The 26916-nt window shown below is 36.0% G+C and overlaps 4 protein-coding genes, 2 long non-coding RNA genes and 1 pseudogene across 6 annotated transcripts; 2 read left to right on the top strand and 5 right to left on the bottom strand.

Annotated features, from left to right (window-relative positions):
* Positions 1 to 2920: 2920 nt before the first annotated feature.
* On the bottom strand, positions 2921 to 4025 carry LOC138911914 (uncharacterized). The gene is made up of 3 exons (XR_011417543.1): positions 3802 to 4025; positions 3510 to 3585; positions 2921 to 3068 (listed from the first exon to the last, which is right to left on the bottom strand). It is a non-coding gene; the product is annotated as an uncharacterized lncRNA (long non-coding RNA).
* A 10139-nt stretch (positions 4026 to 14164) lies between these two features.
* Positions 14165 to 15316, top strand: LOC123002839 (histone H2B). Its single transcript, XM_044393477.2, has one exon. The coding sequence runs from the start codon at positions 14945 to 14947 to the stop codon at positions 15314 to 15316; it is 372 nt and encodes a 123-aa protein (XP_044249412.1). The 5' UTR covers positions 14165 to 14944.
* A 412-nt stretch (positions 15317 to 15728) lies between these two features.
* On the bottom strand, positions 15729 to 16481 carry LOC123002828 (histone H1-like). Its single transcript, XM_044393463.2, has one exon. The coding sequence runs from the start codon at positions 16479 to 16481 to the stop codon at positions 15729 to 15731; it is 753 nt and encodes a 250-aa protein (XP_044249398.1).
* Positions 16482 to 18946: 2465 nt separating this feature from the next.
* Positions 18947 to 19356, bottom strand: LOC123002831 (histone H3-like; annotated as a pseudogene).
* Positions 19357 to 19629: 273 nt separating this feature from the next.
* Positions 19630 to 19941, top strand: LOC123002850 (histone H4). Its single transcript, XM_044393486.2, has one exon. The coding sequence runs from the start codon at positions 19630 to 19632 to the stop codon at positions 19939 to 19941; it is 312 nt and encodes a 103-aa protein (XP_044249421.1).
* A 561-nt stretch (positions 19942 to 20502) lies between these two features.
* Positions 20503 to 20877, bottom strand: LOC123002833 (histone H2A-like). The gene has a single exon (XM_044393469.2). The coding sequence runs from the start codon at positions 20875 to 20877 to the stop codon at positions 20503 to 20505; it is 375 nt and encodes a 124-aa protein (XP_044249404.1).
* Positions 20878 to 23215: 2338 nt separating this feature from the next.
* Positions 23216 to 24257, bottom strand: LOC138911979 (uncharacterized). The gene is made up of 3 exons (XR_011417614.1): positions 24078 to 24257; positions 23786 to 23861; positions 23216 to 23344 (listed from the first exon to the last, which is right to left on the bottom strand). It is a non-coding gene; the product is annotated as an uncharacterized lncRNA (long non-coding RNA).
* Between the last annotated feature and the right edge of the window lie 2659 nt (positions 24258 to 26916).

Below are 26916 nucleotides of genomic sequence, written 5' to 3'. Positions count from 1 at the left end.
AAAAAAAACATAAAATACATATTTTTGATTCTTTATTTTATTTAACATAATAAGTAAAGCATTGAATAGTGTATATGTGTTATTTTCAGACTGTTTTTAATAATATTTCGATTTTTTACTGATGTCTAATGCTGAGCGTTCTTGTCCCATTAAACCACACTCATTTTAAAAGTGTGCAGCTTCACGCACTCAATTTTTCTTACAAATAAACATAAATTATATATTTTTGAATCTTTTTTTTATATAATATAATAAATAATACATTGAATAATGTATATGTTTTATTTTCTGACTGTTTTTAATAATTTTTCGAATTTTTAATTATGTCTAATGTTGAGCGTTATTGTCCCATTGAACCACACTCATTTTTAGAGTGTGCGTACGTTGAAGTCGCACTCATTTAACGTAAAAAAACATAAAATATGTAATTTTGAATCTTTTTTTATTAAATATAATAAATAATGCATTAAATAATGTATATGTTTAGTTGCCCTTGCGGAGCAGACGGTGAATACGGCCCACTGGGAACTGAAGACCGGCACGGTTCGAGCGGGACTTTGCCTTTCCCTTCACTTTGCCACCTTTTCCACGACCAGACATTTTGCTTTACGAGTATTTCACTTGAAAACACACTGAATGCTCGCCCAGCTTTCTTTCTTCCTTTCTTTATTGTCAATATTTTCAAAATGGTTCAGTTTACATTTAAAGGAGTAATACATGTGTGACAATTTCGATGTTTACAGTTACTTAAATTTATTTATAGATTAGCCCTGCGCTTATAGCTTTACGGGGCATTAGGCACTAGTTTCTTTACATTTGTACACTCAAAAAAAAAACAGCCCGAAATCGCCATTAAATCAAGAAATTCGCCATGAATTTCAGTCGATGGCGATTTACCGTATTTTTTAGAAAGGAATTTTCTAAAATTTAGAAAAAAATTTCTGAAAAGCAGAAATACTTTTCTAAAATCAAGAAAAATTGCCATAAAATACGAAAATTTCCTTAAATCCAGAAAGTACTTTTCTTGAAAATAGAATTTTTTTTTCTTAAAATAAGAAAGGACTTTTTTTATTTTCAGAAAATTTTCTTTATTTTAATAAAATGTATACATATTTATTTTACTATTTTATTTCCTAAACAAGAAAGAGAAAAGAAAATAAAAAAGATGAAAAGAAAATTATTAATATTTCCTAAACAAAAAAGGAAAACAAAACAAAAAAGATAAAAATAAGATAGTAAATATTTCCTAAAGAAAAAAGAGAAAAGAAAACAAAAAAAGATAAAAATTACATTATAAATATTTCCTAAACAAAAAAGAGAAAAGAAAACAAAAGAGATAAAAAATTATAAATATTAATATTATGTATTTATTTAATATATTACCTATTATTAAAATTTACTTACTTACTGCCAAATTATCAACAATACCTGAAATTGAAATTATTCCTGCAATCGAAAATAAAAATTAATATTAGAGAAGGATGGTATTTGCGGCCTGCAATAGTATGCCCTTTGCTTACCATAAATTTTCACACACTTACCAAATTTATATTTAAATTTATTTAAATTGCTTACCTATTAATTGCCTTTTAGAGGGATCGCACTTTAACTTTCTTAAATGGGCTCAACACAAACTTATTACTTTGAATGCTCATCCAAAACTGAGCACAAGGGTTCAAAATGCAGCGCAACGCAAGCAACTCTCTCGCTAGAGACTGCATTTCCAAAACAACAACGCAATAAAAGTTACAGCTACGCACAAGAAAATTCTCGATCATACGCACAAACACACATAAACATATACATACATACGCCAAAAACTGTCGTCGCAACGCGCCGCGGACTAACCCCTTGTCTTCTTCTTTTTCGTTTCGAAGAAAGAGTGAGAAGCATAAAAGAAATACAAAAAGTTTTTCTTAAATCTATGGTGATTTTCTAATTCTACTTTTCTGTTTTCAAGAAAAATTTTTTTTTTAATTCAGAAAAATTCTTAAAATTTAGAAAAATTTACCGTATTTTTTATGGCGACTTTCTAGATTCTAGGAAGGGCTGAAGTACATTTTTTCTTAATTTAATGGCGAAATCGCCATTAATTTAAGAAAACTTTTGGAGAGCAAACTAGGAAAAAACACCATTGATTTAAGAAAAAAAATCATTTTTCTAAATTTTAGAAAGGTTTTTCATAAAATTCTGTTTTTATGGTCTTTTTTCCTAGATTCAAGAAAACAATTTCTAAAATTACGAAAATTTTCTAAAATTAAGAAAAAATTTCATTTTATGGCGATTTTCTAAAATTTAGGAAAAAAAATTTTTTGAGTGTACTTTTGTACTTACATTAAAGTTGGTTTTGTATGTGTGTTTGTTCTTTAACAGTTAGTGTTCAGGGAAAAAAAATCTTTTTTTTTTTTGAAAAAAACCTGAGATTGTGAGTGTTGTTGTTTTGGTTTTGCTTATATCTACACTCATAAAAAAAAATCGAAGAATTTCCTTAAAATCTAGAAAATTCTTTCTTGAATTTTTGCCAAAGGCGACCTCACCTTTGTTTCAAGAAATGGTTTTTTTGAAAGGCACCATTAAAACAAGAAAAAATATTTCTTGTTTTAAGAAATTAAATTTCTTAAAACAAGAAAGGGTTTTTTAGAAAGCCACCATAAAAACAAGAAAAAATATTTCTTAAAACAAGAAAGGCGATTCTTGTTTCAAAGGTGGTTTGTTTCTTGTTTCAAGAAATTAAATTTCTTAAAACAAGAAAGGGTTTTTTAGAAAGGCACCTTTTAAACAAGAAAAATTCTTTCTTGTTTAAATTTCCTTTCAAGAAATTTTATTTCTTGATTTAAGAAATAATATTTCTTGAAAGGAAGTTTTATATTAACACTGAAACCCTAAAAATAAAATGTAATTTGTTTTTTCTTTTGCATATTATATTTATTTATATTTAAAACATTTAACACTTAACATTTAAACATTTTTAAATAACACATTTTTGACTCAAGAAAACATTATTATTACCCAAGGTCTGTTGAACTTCATATGACCTAAGGTGATCCATTTTCTTCGCCTTTCCTCATCTATAAAAAAAGAGTTATTGGGATATCAATGATTTGTTTTTAGATAAACAACTTTTTTGAAATAATGTAATGTTAATAATAGCCAAAATACAAACATGTTGGACAGACGACCGAGAGAGAGGAGCAAGACAGGTAGAAAATGAAGGGTTGAAAATCGAATTTCAGAGAGAGAGAGGCACGGGAGAGACACGTACATACATACATATATATTTACATACAGTCCTTTGCGCGAAGGGAGACCGAATGTAAGCAGGGCAGATCGTGTCAGTTTTAAGAAGGTGAAGAGAGAAACGTCGCGACGCGTAGGTCAAGCGAGCGAGAGAGAGGAGCAGAATATGAAAGGGTTGAAAATCGGGTTTCAGATCGGGTGAGCCGCGTACATGCATAGATATTTACATGCATACATAAGTATGTCAAACAAATACAACATATTTTTCTTACCTTAGAAGGTTTTAAAACAAAATTACAGCTTCGACAAACAAATTATTTGGCTGATGCAACTGCAGGTATTTTCATTCTGAAAAATAAATAAAATGCGAGTCATAAGATAAAGTTATTATAGAACTGTACACCCACAAATTTATGTACAAATGTATGTATGTACGTAGCTCTTAGCTAAAAAACAATTCACCTAAATTGGTATACACTTGGTAAAGAGATTTGAAATGTATCCCTTAATTACATACAAACAATTGTACGCCCGCTATAAAAAATTATATACATATTTACATACCTTTGAATATTCGGAAAAAGGCTTCACCTCTTATCCGCTTGAAAATCACGTCCATCACTCACGAATTTTTTTCACAACTGACGCTCGGGGGATCAGAGAAGTCGGTAGCCGGGTAGTAGTCGGGCCGAGTAGGCCCTTCGTCCCACTTCGTTTTTCTTGTCGTTAACATTCGGAAGCCGAAGGAAGTCAATGGCTACTTTCCTATATTATAGGGTCATTTCATTCATATATTCAAAGGTGATTTTGTCCTTAAATACGAAAAAAAAGTGTTTTGGCTGCGACGGCAAAACAAACATATGAGATTTTCATTTTTCTATTTTAAGAAAAATTCTTTCTTGAATTTTTTCCATCAAGAAAGGTTTTCTGTATTCAAAGGACAATTTTCTAATAACAAGAAATTTTTTTTCTATTTTCAAAGGTAAGCCGATTCAATGGCGAGATTTCCAAAATTTAGAAATTAATTTTTATGAGTGTAGTTCTTAAATATTATTAAGAGGAGAGGGGAGGGGGGCTATTTACATGTTCAGGGGTGTACAGGAGGATTTTAGTTTATCAGTTAATAAATGTACGTCGGTTTTATTATTGAGTGAGGTATATTAGACCTTCATTTGTATTTAGCGATTGGAATTTCCTGTTATAAAATATAACTTTTCTATTCTGATCGTAAAGAATTCCACTAGAGTCTAGATGTCTTACAAAGTTTACAGTGACTAGTTCAGTTGAGTGCCTATAAGGTATTTCGTTCTGTTCGATGTTGTAGTTTAAGATGAATTTTTCAAGTATTTTAAAAAGCATTTCGTCTAGTTTTTGGGTTTTTGTTATATTGTATAGTTTTTTATTTGATAAATAATGTTGAGTTTCGGGATTTCTTTGTTGTTCGATAGAATTTCTGAGAGTGTGTCTTTCAAATTTTCGTAGGTGTTCCATTTGGTCAGAGCTTAGACTCATCCAGGCTACGTGTCCGTATAGTAGGATAGGTTGGATTAGCTTCCTGTAAGCTAGAGAGCGCAAGTATGTAATTTTGCTATGATAAGATGGATTAAATATTGGTTTAAAGATGTGATGTATTTCCTTCAATTTCATTGTAGCTTTTTGTAAGTTGTACTCGGTGTGTTCTTTGAAGTTTAGTTTTTCATCGTAGATTATGCCTAGGTACTTCAACTGTTTCTTGTTTTGGATCGGGGTATCGTAATAAATAAATAGTTTTGGATTAAACTTTTTGGCACTCTTATAGAGGTTGCATGTTCTTGGGCCTTTATAGATGGTGCTGACACATTTGGTGCTATTTAGTTTTAGATGCCATTTAGTGAAATATTCACATAGTGTGTCTAGAAATCTGTTCATTTCTGTTTCAGTTCGATGAACAGATCCACCAGATCCCAGGAGGAGGATGTCATCAGCGTATATTAGTTGTTCTATTCGGGTAGTTGAAGTTGGGTCAGGGGATTCATATGATGGCATATCTGCTAGGTATATGTTGTAGAGTAAAGGGGCAAGTATCGAACCTTGTGGCACACCTGCAGGTATCAATCTAGTCATTGAATTTTCCGAGCTGTCAGGGCTGGTAACGCTAAAAGATCTGTCCGTTAAGTAGCTATGTATCTGCATTGTACTGTTGAGGGTAAATCGATAGATATTTTTAATTTTGTAAATCAGACCTTGTGTCCAAACAGTATCGAAGGCCTTCTCAAAGTCGAGCGCACAGGCTATTGTAGCCCGCCTACGGTGGATGTTTTCAAAGATGAAATTGTTAGCTGATATCAGAGCGTGGTTTAGGGTTACCCCTTCTCGGAATCCATATTGTTCATTTTTCAAGGTATTTTTGGATTTTACTTGTTTAATTAGGTTTTTCATTATTATTTTTTCGAACAGCATACTGATTGCGGAGAGAATAGCTATAGGTCTATAGCTACGTAGGTGGTTTGGGTTAGAGTTTGGTTTTAGGATGGGGATGATTTTGCAGTGCTTCCAGTATAAGGGAAAGTAACTATGAATAATGCAGTGGTTGAAGATAATGCTTAAGTGCCTAAGCAGAGGTATATTAAAACATTTTAAAATGAAATTGCTGGTCATATCATGACCTAGACCTTTTTTGTTATTTTTACATTTCAGAATGTCGAGAAGCTCTTCAGCATTGGTAAACCCAAGTTCCTCAGAACCTTCCCATTCGCCTTCGGCTGTATTTTGATTATCGAAGGTTATTATGTGATTCGGTGGGGTAGAGGTTAGCTCAGTTATTGTAGATTCTATTTGTGAACGGTGTGCTCTGAGTGATTCGCTGCTTAAAGTCATGTGGTGATTTTGTTTGTGTGTTTGCTCGAAAGACCAGGCGAGAGCATTGACTTTAGCGAAGTCAGTTGTAAGTGTGGGAAAGGTGTGCTGGTCTATTGATATGTCTATGGAGTTCTTTTCATTATCGTTGAGTATTATGTGATGGCAAAACTGTTCTTGTTTGGGAATTTGAGGATTTATGTTTTTGATAGATTTATAGCTAATTTTGCTTGGGTTTATTGCTGCAAGCCTCTTGCCGATGATTTTAAGTTCAATTAGCTCTATGTGGTTTGAGATTTGTATGTCTATTTCTTTAATTGTTTGTTTGATTATGGTTTTTTCTTCTATTGTGAGGGATGTTATTTTTCGAAATAGCGTTCGTCTTAGGGTTCGCTTCTCTTTTATTAGCTTTAAGCATGGTTTGCTCAGGTTAATTGTGTGCCGGTTTGGACTATTTGGTTTAAATTCTAGTTTTGGGATCACTAGGGGATTTTCTATGGTTTTAGCAATGGCGTCGGATAATGTTTTGATGTGGTTATCTATTTCTGGTGAAGTTATATTTGTATCGATGGGGATGCTTGGAACGTTTTGTAGTATTAATTTGTTCCAGAGTAGTGGGTTGATTTTGTTGAAATTATATATTGATTTACTATCATTATAAACTAGCCGAGATTGTGCTATTTTTATTATAATTTGTATTGAGAAATGATCTGATGGAAAGTCTTTTATGACTCTGCAGCCCGATTCAATAGACGTTGTGGTTGAGGTTAGAAATAGGTCTATAGACGAGTCTGGTTTGTCATTTAGATTGGGTCGGGTTGGTTCATTTGAAGAAAGAATGTTTAGGTTTAAGTTTCGGGAAATCCAGTTGTATAGCGTTGTTCCAGATTGGTTGCTGTGGCGATGATTGTAGAATGGTTTGTTCCACGATGGATGTTTTGCGTTGAGATCACAGCCGATGATGATCTCGGAGCAATTTGGTATTACGTTAAAGGACGTTATAAGATCATTGAGGTCCTGCACGTGAAGCTTATCTTGTGGCCGATTATAGAGTGAGGCAAATATAATATTTTTTTCTCTGTTTTGCCGATCTCTGTAAGTTAGTTGAATTGCTACTGCCTCCATTGCAATCTTTGGTTTTTGATGTAATTGTAGAAATTTCATGCCGTTTTTTACGCATATTCCTACCGACGTTCCTGGTTTCTGAGGTGATACATTGCGTCTTTTTGTGCCAGTATTTTGTCTAACGAAGGTGTAGTTTTTTAATAAGGCTGGGTTGTTTTGACTAAGGTGGTGTTCCGCAATTAGCATGACATCAGGTCGATGGTTAAGTTCATTACGTTTTCTTAGTTGCCTAATACCATTTACGTTGAGGAAAATGCATTTTAAAGGCATTGTTACTGGGCGATTTGTAAGATAAAGTCTAATAAAATTTGTTTTTTTAGGCTTTCGTCATTGTTGTTAGGGTATTTTTTTATAGTATTTTGCATTATTTCAATGCATTGTACAATATTTTTCCCAAATAAATTTAAGGAATCATTGTTTACGTCATCAAATGTTAAAGCATTTATCTGTTGACTATTTTTTGACTTTATTACATTACCCATGTGCTGTTGTAGGGCTGGGTTTGTGGTTTTTATGTTAGAATTAGATGCTGTTGGGGGGTTGTGATTAAACAATGAGGAGAAACTTCTCCCTTGGATTGTTTTATTTTGATTTACGGCTTTGTGAATAATTTTAGTGGATTTATTTTTAGTTTCAGCTCGTTTGCATTTCAATTTCTCTAAAATCTCCATTCTTTTAGGGCATATTTTTGCATTTGCCGTATGCGGTCCCATGCAGTTTATGCACCGGACTTTATTGGTCGACATATTATCTTCATTTTCTTTTTTAATTTTGCATTGCCCTGGCTCATGCTTTTCAATGCATTTTACGCATCTATATTCCATACTGCAATTCGAGGCAACGTGCTTGAAACGTTGGCACTTGAAGCATTGTTTTATTTCGTTTACGTGAGGTTTATAAGCTTCTATGATAATTTTGCAGTTTAGTAAGGCTTTAAGTTTAAAAATAAGTTTTATTTGGTCGGATTTTTGAATTGTTATTTTCCAGAGGACTTCCTTAAACTGCTTAACGGACAGAAATACAAGCTCAGGTATTGATTCGGCTAGGGCTTTTTTAATTTCCGATTCCTCATACACGCTTGGAGGAAGTTTTTTCAGAATAACCGTATGAGGTTTTAATTGTTTGGGAGTGTACGTGAAATAGCGGGTGTTACGTTCAGTTAAAAGTGTCTTGGTTTTCTCAAACTCTTCTAAAGAGAAAAGTTTAATATTTGTCCTATTTTTGTTAATAATGTTTAGAATAAAGTCTTCCGGCTTAATTATAGTTTTCAGACATATTTGTAAAAGTTTTGGATTTTGATTAAAAACTACAATAACTGGTAAATTTTTTACTTGTTTAGGTACTGCAGTTGTTGTTGTCACAGGTGATGTCGCAGTCGCTGCTGTCATCTTTGATCGCTTTTTGTTGGGGATCGGCTTTCCGAGCCTGGGAAAGTCCTGGTTGTTCTTGTTTTCGTCGTTGTTTAATAGAGCAAATTTGTTGTTTTTGATGGCTGCTGATTCGGCACGTTCGTCCTTCAGGCGCTGGTTTTCTTGACGTAGGATGGCTAATTCCTCCATTATGCTGTCTAGCTGATTTTTGGTGATGAGGGCTTCGAGTTCTTCCTCGTCTTCCCCCTCAGTTTCGTAAGAATCTTCCGAGTAGTCCTCTTCTTCACTGTTCTCAGAAATACGGTTTTTTTCGCGCTGGCGCTTTATGGAGCTTAAGTCGATCTCCATTTTCAAAATGTTGGAGGTATTGGGCTCAGGTGTTGCAGTCGGATCCATATTATTTGTAGCCAAAGACATATTAACCGGCTCGATTGAGGCACGATTAATTTTCCTGGTGAGATGTGATGATGTTAGGTAAGGTGCATTTCGCGTTTTACCCAGATGTTTAATTGTTTTGCTTTTTGTGTTATTAATAACTTCAGGTTTTTTTATGCCTAAAGACGTTGAATAAGCAGCGATCTGCTCATTAAATGTACTCGGATCCACTTTGGTATCTTGTTTTTCACTCACGGTATTTGGTAAAATTTCAGTCACTATCTGTATATTACTGGATATTTTCAGTCACTATCTGTATATTCTTGTATTTTCAGTCACTATCTGTATAATAAACTTCGCTTTCTGACAATTTTCTAAGTTCCCGGAAACACAACTTCTTGGAAACCACCTTTTCCACGACCAGACATTTTGCTTTACGAGTATTTCACTTGGTTCACTTTACACACTGAAAACACATTGAATGCTCGCCCAGCCCCGGGTAGCCACGTATTTATACTTTTTCGTCTGCCTGCGCGTTCAGTTAGGGGTGGGTGCCATAGACCTGAAAACATTGCTCGAAAAAAAGTATAAAGCTGAACACTCTCTTCGCACCACTATGATCAGTGAATTGTGTTTGTGAAATCATAAGTGAAGTGAATAAAGCCGCCTAAAACTAGTGGAAAGGCAGCTTCAAGTCTCAACCTCAACCAGTGATCAAACCAAAAGCTTACCTCCAGATAGTGACTGAGAAAACCAATCAATTCAGACAGTGACTGCAATAATCAAAGTGGATCATTCTGTGATCAAAAATGAAAACCAGCAATCTGCATATGCAGTTGCTATAAATCGAAAAGCCAAATTAAAGTCTACAACAAAGACTCAAAAAGTGCGAAATGAGCCGTATACGGTAAACGTCAAAAACTTCCAAGAATTCGATAGTGCCTTAATCGAAAGATCAACCGTTATGTCCAACATCTTGGACCCTCCAGAGCTCGCAGCCCCTGCAAACGTATCAAGTTATAGCCATTACCAAAAAATGGACTTCGAAGAAGCCTCCAGAAAACGAGAACACTGTGATGAATCGTCGGACGATGATGGTCAGAGCAGCAGCGATCCTTCCGACCTAGAAGAAAAAGAGGAGCAAAGTGATGAGCATGTCAACCTTACCCAATCGCAACTCAGTGGGTTAATGGAAGAACTTGAACTCCTTCGTCAAGAAAACAAACGTCTTAAAGAGCTATACCTACATCAACCGACAACAAAAAATGATGCACCTGGCCAACGACAACAGCAACTACGAAAACGAGTACCCGTCTCTGTCAGACGGCAAGAGGGATCGAAAGGCGGTCAGCGTCAGCAGCCCTCGTCATGTCAACATCAGCAACAACATCAGCAACAACAGCAGCAACAACATCGGCAAAAAATCGTCAAAACCAGGAGGACCCCAGGGTATCCAGAAGATAACTACACCAAAAGCGGCGATTCCTCCAATAATTATAGTTTACAATGCAGAACCAAAAACATTAACAGGTATGTTGCAAAATTTTATTAAGGACAACAAGTTTATCCTAAATATAATAAACAAAAACATAATCCATGTCAAGGTATTCTGCCTAGAACACTACCAACAAACAAAAGAATTACTGTCAAAAAATAAAGCTAAATTCTTTTCATATACCCCCAAAGAACTAAAACCGCACTCAATAGTCCTTAAAAAACTCCCTCTTGATGTCTTCCAAGTAGATGACATACTAACCGCCCTTTAAGAAAGCTTGCCCACTGTAAAATGTATATCAGTAAAGCCTTTTAAAAACAAATTCTGGCTAGTGCAGGTAGCTAGCATTGAAGAAAAGAAACAAGTCTTCCAACTAAAAGCCTTGCTTTATTGTAAAATTGCAGTAGAAGGTCTGAAAAAAAATAAAAATTATTTGATGCAATGTCGTAACTGTCAGCGATACACGTATATGGCTATCAACTGTAACATGGGATACCGTTGTGTGAAATGTACCGGAGACCATGGTCCTGGTAATTGCAAGATTAAAAAGTCAGAGAACCCGTCCGATAAGACTGAAGCCAAATGTGTCAACTGCAATGGTCCTCACACGGCAAATGCACCCATTTGTCCAACACGAATTGCAGCTAAAGAAAAACAAACTCAAAACAGGAAATCACCCACAATAAATATCAATCGTCCGATTACTCAAGCTGAAAGCCTCTCACTTATTAGAGGGAAAACTACCTTCTCTTCTCTTTTCTCAAAAAAAGGCAAACAGGAAGGCACAACAAAAAAAGTGCAACCTCAGCAAAGAGTAGTCACTTCTAGCCACGAACTCAGCAAGTTCATGGAGAAAAGGCTAAATCCGACCCAATCCTTTGAATCTTTCAAAAGAGACACGGTTGAAGCCTTCGGGAAGGATACAATGTCATGCTTTCAAATCATGCAAAGTGCGACAAAAAAGTACTCAGGAATAGCGAGCCTCAGTCATGATGAACAAAAACGACAGAAGCAGGAGATCATCCTTGACTTCTTGTTTCAATTATCAATAAATTAATGTCGCAACTGAAATGTATTTTCCAAAATGTCAATTCTCTCGTTTCTCTTCAAAAAAGAAACGATCTAAATCTGTTCCTAAACAAACACAGGCCGGACACAATGCTAATAGCAGAGCATCGTCTGGGCCAGCGACACTCTACTAACCTAGCTTATTATCACTTTGTCCGCCAATTAACAAGAGCGACGGACACTAGAATAGAACGAAGACAGGTACACCGACCCGAAAACCGGGGTTCCTCGGTTGCAATTTGCATTAGAAACGGAACAAAATACAGACGCATTGAAATGGGGCCATTACGGTTCCTAGAAGCAGTAGCTATTGAAATGCGGAAAGGCGGAACCTGTCATAGCATAGTAATAGTATCTTTATACCTACGACCTAATGAGCCACTGCACGTGCAAGACCTAGATAAAATAACAGACTCCATCTCAATCCAATCTCCCAATAGCCACGTCATTATAGGATGTGACCTGAATGCCAAACATCCATCCTGGCATGTCCCAACCCACAGCCAATCCCATTTCAACACAAATGGACGAATATTATTCAACTGGCTCTTGGCGCAACCAGGTCTTATCCTTCATCCCACAGAAGAGCACTCTCGCCCAAATCAAAACCATAGAGACACATCTATAGATTTCTTTATTTGTTCGACCGAACTGCCTGTCAGCTTAGGTACTGGATGCAAGGTTCTTAAGGACTTCTCATCGGATCATTTCGGTGTAGAATTAAAAATTCGCCTGGGACCTTTTCGCCTAGCGCAATTGGACCCTAAATGCATCCACAATTTCGGCAAAATAGATAATCTTCTTTGGAACACGCTCGTACTCCGAAACGTGCAGCCAATACCCAACCATGACACTCTAGACATAGCCGATATTGATGTTCATGTAGAAAAACTTAATCAAGCTCTGGAGAAGGCTCTAAGCTCTCCATCTGCGGTTCCAAAAATATTGATTGACCCGACCAAAGCGAAAAAAACTGTTAGACTCAGCCAGCGATGCCTCAATCTAATTGAGAGCCGTCGAGCTCTAAGGCGACTCCTCTTCAGACGTCGACTGACGCTAGTCTCACATGAAAAAACCCAATTTATAACACTAATCAGGGAACTGTCCACACAAATCAATAATCTGCTTGAAATAAGCCACCTCAAATATATAGAAAACAGAATAAAACATATCCAACCACAAAATATTAGCATAAAGTCGCTAGCAAACACAGGTTTAGCAATAGAACACCTCAATCATGATATCCACCTCACTGCTGAGGAAAAAACCACAATTGATATTCCAACTCCCGATGTCATACATTCTCTGTTTACAAAAATAAACACGCTAGCATGGTCATCCGAACAGGTACACAAGCAAAATGATAGCATATCATCAGAGAGTATAGCACTACGACAGCACGCCAGACATATTGACACGTCAGTTTTAAACGCATTTGACGGAAATCCTGTTACCACATCCAAAATTGTGAACTTTGACCAAAACCTTAGTGCAGATGGTAAATGGAGAGGAGCTGAAGAACTAGGCTTTACAAATGCTAGTCAACTTCTAGATTGGGTTTCTAACGGCAATGGGAAGAAGACGCTAGGACCAGATAGCTCTAGCAATTTCCTTTTAAAAAAATGCAATATGCTAGTCCTTGGCCACCTTGCCAAACTATTTAACCAGTGCTACAATGTTGGATACTTTCCCACCAGCTGGAAATGTGGGCGAGTAATCCCGATACCAAAAAACAAGGCTAAACCTGAAAGTCTCCAAGCCTATACTATCCTTTCGGCTATAAGCCAACTCTTTGAAAAAATGTTATTTGCCCAAATAAAAAAGCATCTTGATGCAAACCAAATTCTTAAACCATACCAGTTCGGTTTTAGAGAAAATACATCAGTAAGCCACTCCCTTGCAGTTGCCAATAACTTTATTTTTAAAAATCTTTCTCAAAAACGAGCCACAATAGCGTGTGCCCTTGATTTTGAAAAAGCTTTTGACACTGTGTGGACAAACGGACTAATCTACAAGATGTCCCAAATCTTTAACTTCCCTTCAAATACAACACGGATCGTTAACAACTATCTTACCCAAAGATCGTTCTTCGTCTGTAGCCCTGATGGCGCAGAACGCTCACTAATACGAAGAATAAACGCAGGGGTACCTCAAGGCTCCATCCTAGCTCCGATACTCTATAACATTTACTTAGCCGACATGCCTGATTTTCAAAGAAGTCCAAACTCAACGTCGACCGCTTGCATTCAGCCCTTGATATATGCAGATGACATACTTATCTTGTCCTTAGGAGCTAGAATTGCTAGCGCAGAAATTGATTTAAATTTGTATTTAGACCAGCTATGCGTCTACTTTAAAAAATGGCGCCTTAAACTAAACGCGGCCAAATGTGAGGGATGCTTCATCAAAGGTCAAAGAGTAAGTGATATTTATCCAAACGCACGGTCTTTTCAACCTAATATATTTATAAACAGCACCACAAGAGTTAAGATGAGCGCCGATCTAAAATATCTCGGTGTAACATATGATGCAAAACTAAACTTCAAAAATCACATTATGAATACCCTTAAGAAGGCTAAACTACAATTCAACAAAATACACCAGATATTTGGACCAATAAGTGACAATGGGGCTGGTCCCAACCACGAATTAGCAAAAATCAAGGCGCTTATTTATAAAAAACTTATTCAGCCAATCCTAGTATACGGCCACATTGGCTGGTTTAACATAGAATCAAGGCAGATGGAAAACTTGCGTCTTTATGAAAGAAAAATCCTACGCAGAACTATTGGTTCTGCTGCCAGAAACTTAATCACTAGGCACTATATGAACAATACAGAGCTTTACAAACTAACAAAAACAAGACGGGTAGACACTCTTATATTTGATATAATAGAAAAATTCTTAGAAAATAATAAAAACACCCAAAATGCTCTAATAAAAGAAAGCATTGAACAAACAAGAATACCTCCCAACTACTCAACTAACCATTTAACAATTAAAAACATAAAACACCTAAAAGAAATAGGCATAATACATGACATGAACCAAAATCTGATTTTTTACCACAGGCAGCGTCAATCCCTAAGTCCTGAGGATTTAATCTTTAATATAAATCAATAAACTTGTTTTCCTTACTAATTATATGCAGCATACATTACCCCACTATTCCCTTCATCCATACATTACAGCAAATCAAAACTTAAAATTAAAATTGTTAACCTCAAATGATACTCACGCCTTGATAAGCTTAAAGCATAAGGCAAAATACAAAGAATCTCATAATCTAAGTAAGCTTGAATTTGTCAACCAAGACTGTACTATTTTTAAGGTATCACCACTGTACTACCTCTATTTACCTAAGACAATAAACTTGAAACTTGAAACGCACCACTATGATCAGTGAATTGTGTTTGTGAAATCATAAGTGAAGTGAATAATGCCGCCTAAAACTAGTGGAAAGGCAGCCAAGAAGGCTGGCAAGGCCCAGAAGAACATCACCAAGACCGACAAGAAGAAGAAGCGCAAGAGGAAGGAGAGCTACGCCATCTACATTTACAAGGTCCTGAAGCAGGTCCATCCTGACACCGGCATTTCGTCGAAGGCGATGAGCATCATGAACAGCTTTGTGAATGATATCTTCGAGCGCATTGCTGCCGAGGCCTCTCGTCTGGCTCACTACAACAAGCGCTCGACCATCACCAGTCGGGAAATCCAAACGGCTGTTCGCCTGCTCCTGCCCGGAGAGTTGGCCAAGCACGCCGTTAGTGAGGGAACCAAGGCTGTCACCAAGTACACCAGCTCCAAGTAATTTTCTCTTGCTGCGGATGCGGAGAAAGATCCAAAACGGCCCTTTTCAGGGCCACAACATATTTTACCAAAGAAACTAAATTTTCAATATACCATAAACCATTTGCCATAAAATATAAAATTATCAATTTGGTGCACCATTTTTTTAAAGGACTTAATCATTAACATCTATTTACAAAGAAATTGTGCAATGTCTCCTCTATGAACCTGGTATACTGATATACTTTCTACTGGCGGCCAGGTGCCACAATATAAATGGATACATTAAATGTACAATATGTTTTCAATTGAAAGTTCCTTTCTCTTGTTAACCAAAGTTGTAGCCCTGAAAAGGGCTTGTTAAACTAATTTTAGATTTCGAAATCTGAAATTGCGATTGCGAGCGTGTACCAGGTACTGTACTTTTTCACAATTTACTTCTTAGCAGCCGCAGTCTTGGCTTTCGGCTTCTTAGCGGTAGCAGGAGCAGCTGCTTTCTTCACCGCCTTTTTGGGTTTAGCAGACGCCGCTGGTTTGGCTTTTGGTGCTTTGGCCGCCTTCGGCTTCGCTGCCGTCGACTTGGCCTTTGTTGCTGCTGGCTTTGCCTTTACGGTTCCAGTTTTCTTGGCATCCTTGGCCTTCGTCTTCTCCGTTTTCTTCTTCTCGGCGGTCTTTTTGGTGGCAACAGCCTTCTTAGCCTTGGGCTTCTTGTCGGCAGCTCCCGTGGCAGCCTTCTTGGCGGTGGCTCCGGTCTTCTTGGCGGCTACCTTCTTGCTTTTCACTTTCTTCTCAGCAGACGCAACCTTTGGCTTGGGATCCTTCTTGGCGGAGGCCGACAGTTTAAATGAGCCAGACGCACCCTTTCCCTTTGTTTGAATCAGCTTTCCATTGACCACGGCAGATTTCAAGTACTTCTTGATGAATGGAGCCAGCTTCTGGGCATCGCATTTATAAGTGGCACTGATATATTTCTTGATTGCCAGAAGCGATGAGCCGCCACGCTCCTTCAAATTCTTGATGGAAGCGTCTACCATTTGCTGAGTTGGCGGATGCGATGGCGGGGCAGTGGTCTTCTTTGCCTTTGTAGCAGCGGATCCAGATGCCTTTTTGGCGGCCACCTTCTTCTCAACTGGCGCTGGTGGGGCAGCAACTGGGGAAGCGGACGTTGCAACTGCAGAATCAGACATTTTTATTCACTGAAAAACACTTTTTTGTTTAGAAAATGGCGCGCGCGCTCGTTACCGACCTCCTTCGTTCGGATGAGAATCGAGGAGGAGAGCACTTTAACTGTGGATCTGGCATCAGTCATTTGCTCTGCTAATGTTTGCTTGAAGTGCAAACTTATTTTCTTGTTTTCAGTGCTTAAGATTTTAAATAGAAAATATGTTTTTATTGGTATACATCCTTAAAAGATGAATTAATCAATTACCGTTTTCGAATTGCAAGTATCTTGTTTTTGTGACTTTTTATTGCTGCATGAACTTCAACATTGACATTCGTAACATGAACAAATTTTTTAAAAACCCATTTTAAAATATGAAATCTCTGAAATATTTGGAATCTTGTTAATAACAAGAAAGGAAGCTACCTTCGGCCAGCCGAAGCTTATATACCCTTGCAGATAAAGTAAATACCTATAGTTTAATGCTCACTCGGTGCAGTTCCAGGGATTTTAGATTCAGCGTGTCTATTTTTTTTAAATTTTGTTTTTAAGTTGTCAAAAATCAAAACGCCTACTTCCTACAAAGTTACAATGATATTTCCTATATTTGTTTGAATATTCCTATGGGAGCCTTAAGATATAGTGGTCCGATCCGGCTCTCTCCGACATATGTACTACCTGCAATAGAAAGAAGACTTTCGGGAAAGTTTCATCGCGATAGCTTTAAAACTGAGAGACTAGTTCGGATAGAAACGGACAGACGGACAGACGGACAGACAGACAGACGGACAGACGGACAGACGGACAGACGGACATGGCTAGATAGACTCGGCTATTGGTGCTGATCAAGAATATATATACTTTATGTGGTCGGAAACGTCTCCTTCACTGCGTTGCAAACATCTGAGTGAAATTATAATACCCTCTACAAGGGTATAAAAAATAAAACTCGAACCTTTTACTTTACGAAAAACCAAAAATATAATCACTTATCATTAATTTAGGTATTTTAATTCTTGTTTCAAGTTGTCCCTTGGCTACGTACAAAGTTGTCTATCAGACTACATTCGATAATAGTTTTCGGACTGTTAAAAATATCAATCTTTCGAAACATTACATTTATTTGCAATTTTATAAAATGAATTTTGTCTTTGTTTAAGTGGATTTAGCTTTTCAGGCAATTTTATAAATAGTTTTTCCAAATTCGGATACTTTGCGTCCCATATATGAATTAGGTAGAGGCCGCACTGAATTTTACATTTAAAAAAAACATAAAATACATATTTTTGATTCTTTTTTTTATTTAACATAATAAGTAAAGCATTGAATAGTGTATATGTGTTATTTTCAGACTGTTTTTAATAATATTTCGATTTTTTACTGATGTCTAATGCTGAGCGGTCTTGTCCCATTAAACCACACTCATTTTAAAAGTGTGCGGCTTCACGCACTCAATTTTTCTTACAAAAAAAACATAAATTATATAATTTTGAATATGTTTTATTTTCAGACTGTTTTTAATAATATTTCGATTTTTTACTGATGTCTAATGCTGAGCGTTCTTGTCCCATTAAACCACACTCATTTTAAAAGTGTGCAGCTTCACGCACTCAATTTTTCTTACAAAAAAACATAAATTATATATTTTTGAATCTTTTTTTTATATAATATAATTAATAATACATTGAATAATGTAAATGTTTTATTTTCAGACTGTTTTTAATAATTTTTCGAATTTTTAATTATGTCTAATGTTGAGCGTTTTTGTCCCATTGAACCACACTCATTTTTAGAGTGTGCGTACGTAGAAGTCGCACTCATTTAACCTAAAAAAACATAAAATATGTATTTTTGAATCTTTTTTTATATAATATAATAAATAATACATTGAATAATGTATATGTTTTATTTTAAGACTGTTTTAAATAAGTTTTCAATTTATTACTTATGTTTAACGTTGAGCGTTCTTGTCCCATTAAACCATACTAATTTTAAAAGTTTGCCGAAATCACAAGTGAAATGTTTTTAAAAACATATTTGAAAATAAGAAATTAAACATATATTGTCACGTTCGTTGATAAACATTAAAGTTAAAGTCATTTACATCAAGATATGACACAAAATGCTGTCTTTTATAACTTGTTTTATATTTACCCAAGACAAAAATACTCCACTAAATGGTTCATAGACATAGGTCGCCATGAAGTTAGCGATTAAGAAAAAATATAAAATCTGTAATTTTCTAATCTTATTTTGTTTCATTATGTTCACTAGGTTATAATAAGAATATATTGATAGATTTTCGATTTTTTTCTGATGTTTGAAAGTATTGACCATGTCTTTCATACTTCCGACTATTTCTTAATTTTATATACGTTGCTGCTGCTGAATTAAAATTAATATCTCATTGAACGTAATTTGTGGTCCTGAAAAGGACCGATTTGTACAAAGTATGCTGGAGCATTGGCAGCCAGTTGAAGCCGTCTCAACTTAAGCTCGCTCGCCGCGAATGCGACGGGCCAACTGGATGTCCTTGGGCATGATGGTGACACGCTTGGCATGAATGGCGCACAAGTTAGTATCTTCAAAGAGGCCATCCAGATAGGCTTCGCTAGCTTCCTGCAGAGCCATCACCGCCGAGCTCTGGAATCGCAGGTCAGTCTTGAAGTCCTGAGCGATTTCACGCACCAGACGCTGGAAAGGCAGTTTGCGGATCAGCAGCTCGGTACTCTTCTGGTAGCGACGGATCTCACGCAGGGCAACAGTTCCAGGGCGATAGCGATGGGGCTTCTTCACGCCTCCGGTGGCTGGGCGCTCTTACGAGCGGCCTTAGTAGCCAGTTGTTTGCGTGGCGCCTTGCCACCAGTCGATTTGCGAGCGGTTTGCTTGGTACGGGCCATTTTCGAATTCACTGCTGTTCACGTTCACTTCACGTTTCAAAACACAATAAACGATCGCCGCATTTGCTACCTACTTATATAGCAAAACGTGGAGGGTTGAAAAGAGAGAGAAGCAGAGGCCATCTCATTTGTCGAGCGGAGAGCGAGGCGGACATATCGTTCGGACTCGCTCGTGTTTCTGGCGTTTTAGGTATATATAGGGGCACGCCGAAAATTTGGAATTAGTTCTTCAGTGACTTTCGTGCAGTGTGTTAACAGTAGAAAAGAGTGAAAATGACTGGTCGCGGTAAAGGAGGCAAAGGCTTGGGAAAAGGAGGCGCCAAGCGTCATCGCAAAGTGCTGCGTGATAACATCCAGGGTATCACGAAGCCAGCTATCCGCCGTTTGGCTCGTCGTGGCGGCGTAAAGCGCATCTCTGGACTCATTTACGAGGAAACACGTGGCGTTCTGAAGGTGTTCTTGGAGAACGTTATCCGTGATGCCGTCACCTACACCGAACACGCCAAGAGGAAGACTGTCACAGCCATGGATGTTGTGTACGCCCTGAAGAGGCAAGGCCGCACCCTGTACGGCTTCGGCGGTTAAAAAACTAGTACAGCTTGTACTTCATTCAGCAATCGGTCCTTTTCAGGACCACCATTAAAATTTCGAGAGAAGACAAATTTTCAATAATATTTATAATACAATAATATTAAAATGCGCTGGAAAACAATCGGTCACTGAAATATCAAACTACACATGCACATGGGATGAATGTATTTTGTACAAACTGTACTGCTTGCAACGGAAAAGTGTAAGCGTAAACGGCAACTCGTTACATCTTTTGAGGAAGAAATACGAGTGAGTCGCCAATGTAATCTAAGAATTGAACATTTAGATCCTGTAGCTTTCGACCACTAATCTACTGGACCGACGGCCGAACAAATCAAACATTAGCTTCCGAATAGTATTGTGAGCCTACCATTTGTACCATTTGAGTTCATTTAAGTCTCAATGTTATATTTCAAGCAGTTTTATAGTTTATTTTTGAAATTAAATCATATTCGTATATGTAAATCTTCTATTCTTTGGTAATAACGTGGTCGTCCTGAAAAGGACGGTTGGGTATATGTTTGTATGTACAAATGAGCTCCGCTTTTATAACGATTAAGCCTTCTTCTCGGTCTTCTTGGGCAACAGAACGGCCTGGATGTTGGGCAGCACTCCGCCCTGGGCAATGGTGACACCGGAGAGCAGCTTGTTCAACTCCACGTCGTTGCGGATGGCCAGCTGCAGATGACGCGGGATAATCCTAGTCTTCTTGTTGTCACGGGCAGCATTGCCAGCCAACTCGAGAACCTCAGCGGCCAGATATTCCATCACGGCAGCTAGGTAAACAGGAGCGCCGGCACCAACACGCTCGGCATAGTTGCCCTTGCGGAGCAGACGGTGAATACGGCCCACTGGGAACTGAAGACCGGCACGGTTCGAGCGGGACTTTGCCTTTCCCTTCACTTTGCCACCTTTTCCACGACCAGACATTTTGCTTTACGAGTATTTCACTTGAAAACACACTGAATGCTCGCCCAGCTTTCTTTCTTCCTTTCTTTATTGTCAATATTTTCAAAATGGTTCAGTTTACATTTAAAGGAGTAATACATGTGTGACAATTTCGATGTTTACAGTTACTTAAATTTATTTATAGATTAGCCCTGCGCTTATAGCTTTACGGGGCATTAGGCACTAGTTTCTTTACATTTGTACACTCAAAAAAAAAACAGCCCGAAATCGCCATTAAATCAAGAAATTCGCCATGAATTTCAGTCGATGGCGATTTACCGTATTTTTTAGAAAGGAATTTTCTAAAATTTAGAAAAGAATTTCTGAAAAGCAGAAATACTTTTCTAAAATCAAGAAAAATTGCCATAAAATACGAAAATTTCCTTAAATCCAGAAAGTACTTTTCTTGAAAATAGAATTTTTTTTCTTAAAATAAGAAAGGACTTTTTTTATTTTCAGAAAATTTTCTTTATTTTAATAAAATGTATACATATTTATTTTACTATTTTATTTCCTAAACAAGAAAGAGAAAAGAAAATAAAAAAGATGAAAAGAAAATTATTAATATTTCCTAAACAAAAAAGGAAAACAAAACAAAAAAGATAAAAATAAGATAGTAAATATTTCCTAAAGAAAAAAGAGAAAAGAAAACAAAAAAAGATAAAAATTACATTATAAATATTTCCTAAACAAAAAAGAGAAAAGAAAACAAAAGAGATAAAAAATTATAAATATTAATATTATGTAGGTATTTAATATATTACCTATTATTAAAATTTACTTACTTACTGCCAAATTATCAACAATACCTGAAATTGAAATTATTCCTGCAATCGAAAATAAAAATTAATATTAGAGAAGGATGGTATTTGCGGCCTGCAATAGTATGCCCTTTGCTTACCATAAATTTTCACACACTTACCAAATTTATATTTAAATTTATTTAAATTGCTTACCTATTAATTGCCTTTTAGAGGGATCGCACTTTAACTTTCTTAAATGGGCTCAACACAAACTTATTACTTTGAATGCTCATCCAAAACTGAGCACAAGGGTTCAAAATGCAGCGCAACGCAAGCAACTCTCTCGCTAGAGACTGCATTTCCAAAACAACAACGCAATAAAAGTTACAGCTACGCACAAGAAAATTCTCGATCATACGCACAAACACACATAAACATATACATACATACGCCAAAAACTGTCGTCGCAACGCGCCGCGGACTAACCCCTTGTCTTCTTCTTTTTCGTTTCGAAGAAAGAGTGAGAAGCATAAAAGAAATACAAAAAGTTTTTCTTAAATCTATGGTGATTTTCTAATTCTACTTTTCTGTTTTCAAGAAAAATTTTTTTTTTAATTCAGAAAAATTCTTAAAATTTAGAAAAATTTACCGTATTTTTTATGGCGACTTTCTAGATTCTAGGAAGGGCTGAAGTACATTTTTTCTTAATTTAATGGCGAAATCGCCATTAATTTAAGAAAACTTTTGGAGAGCAAACTAGGAAAAAACACCATTGATTTAAGAAAAAAAATCATTTTTCTAAATTTTAGAAAGGTTTTTCATAAAATTCTGTTTTTATGGTCTTTTTTCCTAGATTCAAGAAAACAATTTCTAAAATTACGAAAATTTTCTAAAATTAAGAAAAAATTTCATTTTATGGCGATTTTCTAAAATTTAGGAAAAAAAATTTTTTGAGTGTACTTTTGTACTTACATTAAAGTTGGTTTTGTATGTGTGTTTGTTCTTTAACAGTTAGTGTTCAGGGAAAAAAAATCTTTTTTTTTTTTGAAAAAAACCTGAGATTGTGAGTGTTGTTGTTTTGGTTTTGCTTATATCTACACTCATAAAAAAAAATCGAAGAATTTCCTTAAAATCTAGAAAATTCTTTCTTGAATTTTTGCCAAAGGCGACCTCACCTTTGTTTCAAGAAATGGTTTTTTTGAAAGGCACCATTAAAACAAGAAAAAATATTTCTTGTTTTAAGAAATTAAATTTCTTAAAACAAGAAAGGGTTTTTTAGAAAGCCACCATAAAAACAAGAAAAAATATTTCTTAAAACAAGAAAGGCGATTCTTGTTTCAAAGGTGGTTTGTTTCTTGTTTCAAGAAATTAAATTTCTTAAAACAAGAAAGGGTTTTTTAGAAAGGCACCTTTTAAACAAGAAAAATTCTTTCTTGTTTAAATTTCCTTTCAAGAAATTTTATTTCTTGATTTAAGAAATAATATTTCTTGAAAGGAAGTTTTATATTAACACTGAAACCCTAAAAATAAAATGTAATTTGTTTTTTCTTTTGCATATTATATTTATTTATATTTAAAACATTTAACACTTAACATTTAAACATTTTTAAATAACACATTTTTGACTCAAGAAAACATTATTATTACCCAAGGTCTGTTGAACTTCATATGACCTAAGGTGATCCATTTTCTTCGCCTTTCCTCATCTATAAAAAAAGAGTTATTGGGATATCAATGATTTGTTTTTAGATAAACAACTTTTTTGAAATAATGTAATGTTAATAATAGCCAAAATACAAACATGTTGGACAGACGACCGAGAGAGAGGAGCAAGACAGGTAGAAAATGAAGGGTTGAAAATCGAATTTCAGAGAAAGGGAGGCACGGGAGAGACACGTACATACATACATATATATTTACATACAGTCCTTTGCGCGAAGGGAGACCGAATGTAAGCAGGGCAGATCGTGTCAGTTTTAAGAAGGTGAAGAGAGAAACGTCGCGACGCGTAGGTCAAGCGAGCGAGAGAGAGGAGCAGAATATGAAAGGGTTGAAAATCGGGTTTCAGATCGGGTGAGCCGCGTACATGCATAGATATTTACATGCATACATAAGTATGTCAAACAAATACAACATATTTTTCTTACCTTAGAAGGTTTTAAAACAAAATTACAGCTTCGACAAACAAATTATTTGGCTGATGCAACTGCAGGTATTTTCATTCTGAAAAATAAATAAAATGCGAGTCATAAGATAAAGTTATTATAGAACTGTACACCCACAAATTTATGTACAAATGTATGTATGTACGTAGCTCTTAGCTAAAAAACAATTCACCTAAATTGGTATACACTTGGTAAAGAGATTTGAAATGTATCCCTTAATTACATACAAACAATTGTACGCCCGCTATAAAAAATTATATACATATTTACATACCTTTGAATATTCGGAAAAAGGCTTCACCTCTTATCCGCTTGAAAATCACGTCCATCACTCACGAATTTTTTTCACAACTGACGCTCGGGGGATCAGAGAAGTCGGTAGCCGGGTAGTAGTCGGGCCGAGTAGGCCCTTCGTCCCACTTCGTTTTTCTTGTCGTTAACATTCGGAAGCCGAAGGAAGTCAATGGCTACTTTCCTATATTATAGGGTCATTTCATTCATATATTCAAAGGTGATTTTGTCCTTAAATACGAAAAAAAAGTGTTTTGGCTGCGACGGCAAAACAAACATATGAGATTTTCATTTTTCTATTTTAAGAAAAATTCTTTCTTGAATTTTTTCCATCAAGAAAGGTTTTCTGTATTCAAAAGACAATTTTCTAATAACAAGAAATTTTTTTTCTATTTTCAAAGGTAAGCCGATTCAATGGCGAGATTTCCAAAATTTAGAAATTAATTTTTATGAGTGTAGTTCTTAAATATTATTAAGAGGAGAGGGGAGGGGGGCTATTTACATGTTCAGGGGTGGGGTATATGTACAGGAGGATTTTAGTTTATCAGTTAATAAATGTACGTCGGTTTTATTATTGAGTGAGGTATATTAGACCTTCATTTGTATTTAGCGATTGGAATTTCCTGTTATAAAATATAACTTTTCTATTCTGATCGTAAAGAATTCCACTAGAGTCTAGATGTCTTACAAAGTTTACAGTGACTAGTTCAGTTGAGTGCCTATAAGGTATTTCGTTCTGTTCGATGTTGTAGTTTAAGATGAATTTTTCAAGTATTTTAAAAAGCATTTCGTCTAGTTTTTGGGTTTTTGTTATATTGTATAGTTTTTTATTTGATAAATAATGTTGAGTTTCGGGATTTCTTTGTTGTTCGATAGAATTTCTGAGAGTGTGTCTTTCAAATTTTCGTAGGTGTTCCATTTGGGCAGAGCTTAGACTCATCCAGGCTACGTGTCCGTATAGTAGGATAGGTTGGATTAGCTTCCTGTAAGCTAGAGAGCGCAAGTATGTAATTTTGCTATGATAAGATGGATTAAATATTGGTTTAAAGATGTGATGTATTTCCTTCAATTTCATTGTAGCTTTTTGTAAGTTGTACTCGGTGTGTTCTTTGAAGTTTAGTTTTTCATCGTAGATTATGCCTAGGTACTTTAATTGTTTCTTGTTTTGGATCGGGGTATCGTAATAAATAAATAGTTTTGGATTAAACTTTTTGGCACTCTTATAGAGGTTGCATGTTCTTGGGCCTTTATAGATGGTGCTGACACATTTGGTGCTATTTAGTTTTAGATGCCATTTAGTGAAATATTCACATAGTGTGTCTAGAAATCTGTTCATTTCTGTTTCAGTTCGATGAACAGATCCACCAGATCCCAGGAGGAGGATGTCATCAGCGTATATTAGTTGTTCTATTCGGGTAGTTGAAGTTGGGTCAGGGGATTCATATGATGGCATATCTGCTAGGTATATGTTGTAGAGTAAAGGGGCAAGTATCGAACCTTGTGGCACACCTGCAGGTATCAATCTAGTCATTGAATTTTCCGAGCTGTCAGGGCTGGTAACGCTAAAAGATCTGTCCGTTAAGTAGCTATGTATCTGCATTGTACTGTTGAGGGTAAATCGATAGATATTTTTAATTTTGTAAATCAGACCTTGTGTCCAAACAGTATCGAAGGCCTTCTCAAAGTCGAGCGCACAGGCTATTGTAGCCCGCCTACGGTGGATGTTTTCAAAGATGAAATTGTTAGCTGATATCAGAGCGTGGTTTAGGGTTACCCCTTCTCGGAATCCATATTGTTCATTTTTCAAGGTATTTTTGGATTTTACTTGTTTAATTAGGTTTTTCATTATTATTTTTTCGAACAGCATACTGATTGCGGAGAGAATAGCTATAGGTACGTAGGTGGTTTGGGTTAGAGTTTGGTTTTAGGATGGGGATGATTTTGCAGTGCTTCCAGTATAAGGGAAAGTAACTATGAATAATGCAGTGGTTGAAGATAATGCTTAAGTGCCTAAGCAGAGGTATATTAAAACATTTTAAAATGAAATTGCTGGTCATATCATGACCTAGACCTTTTTTGTTATTTTTACATTTCAGAATGTCGAGAAGCTCTTCAGCATTGGTAAACCCAAGTTCCTCAGAACCTTCCCATTCGCCTTCGGCTGTATTTTGATTATCGAAGGTTATTATGTGATTCGGTGGGGTAGAGGTTAGCTCAGTTATTGTAGATTCTATTTGTGAACGGTGTGCTCTGAGTGATTCGCTGCTTAAAGTCATGTGGTGATTTTGTTTGTGTGTTTGCTCGAAAGACCAGGCGAGAGCATTGACTTTAGCGAAGTCAGTTGTAAGTGTGGGAAAGGTGTGCTGGTCTATTGATATGTCTATGGAGTTCTTTTCATTATCGTTGAGTATTATGTGATGGCAAAACTGTTCTTGTTTGGGAATTTGAGGATTTATGTTTTTGATAGATTTATAGCTAATTTTGCTTGGGTTTATTGCTGCAAGCCTCTTGCCGATGATTTTAAGTTCAATTAGCTCTATGTGGTTTGAGATTTGTATGTCTATTTCTTTAATTGTTTGTTTGATTATGGTTTTTTCTTCTATTGTGAGGGATGTTATTTTTCGAAATAGCGTTCGTCTTAGGGTTCGCTTCTCTTTTATTAGCTTTAAGCATGGTTTGCTCAGGTTAATTGTGTGCCGGTTTGGACTATTTGGTTTAAATTCTAGTTTTGGGATCACTAGGGGATTTTCTATGGTTTTAGCAATGGCGTCGGATAATGTTTTGATGTGGTTATCTATTTCTGGTGAAGTTATATTTGTATC

Source organism: Drosophila takahashii, chromosome 2L (assembly GCF_030179915.1).
Source record: "Drosophila takahashii strain IR98-3 E-12201 chromosome 2L, DtakHiC1v2, whole genome shotgun sequence".
In the NCBI taxonomy this organism is placed as follows: domain Eukaryota; kingdom Metazoa; phylum Arthropoda; class Insecta; order Diptera; family Drosophilidae; genus Drosophila; species Drosophila takahashii.
Note: the sequence above shows the minus strand (reverse complement) of the source record. Positions and strands in the feature narration are given on the sequence as shown.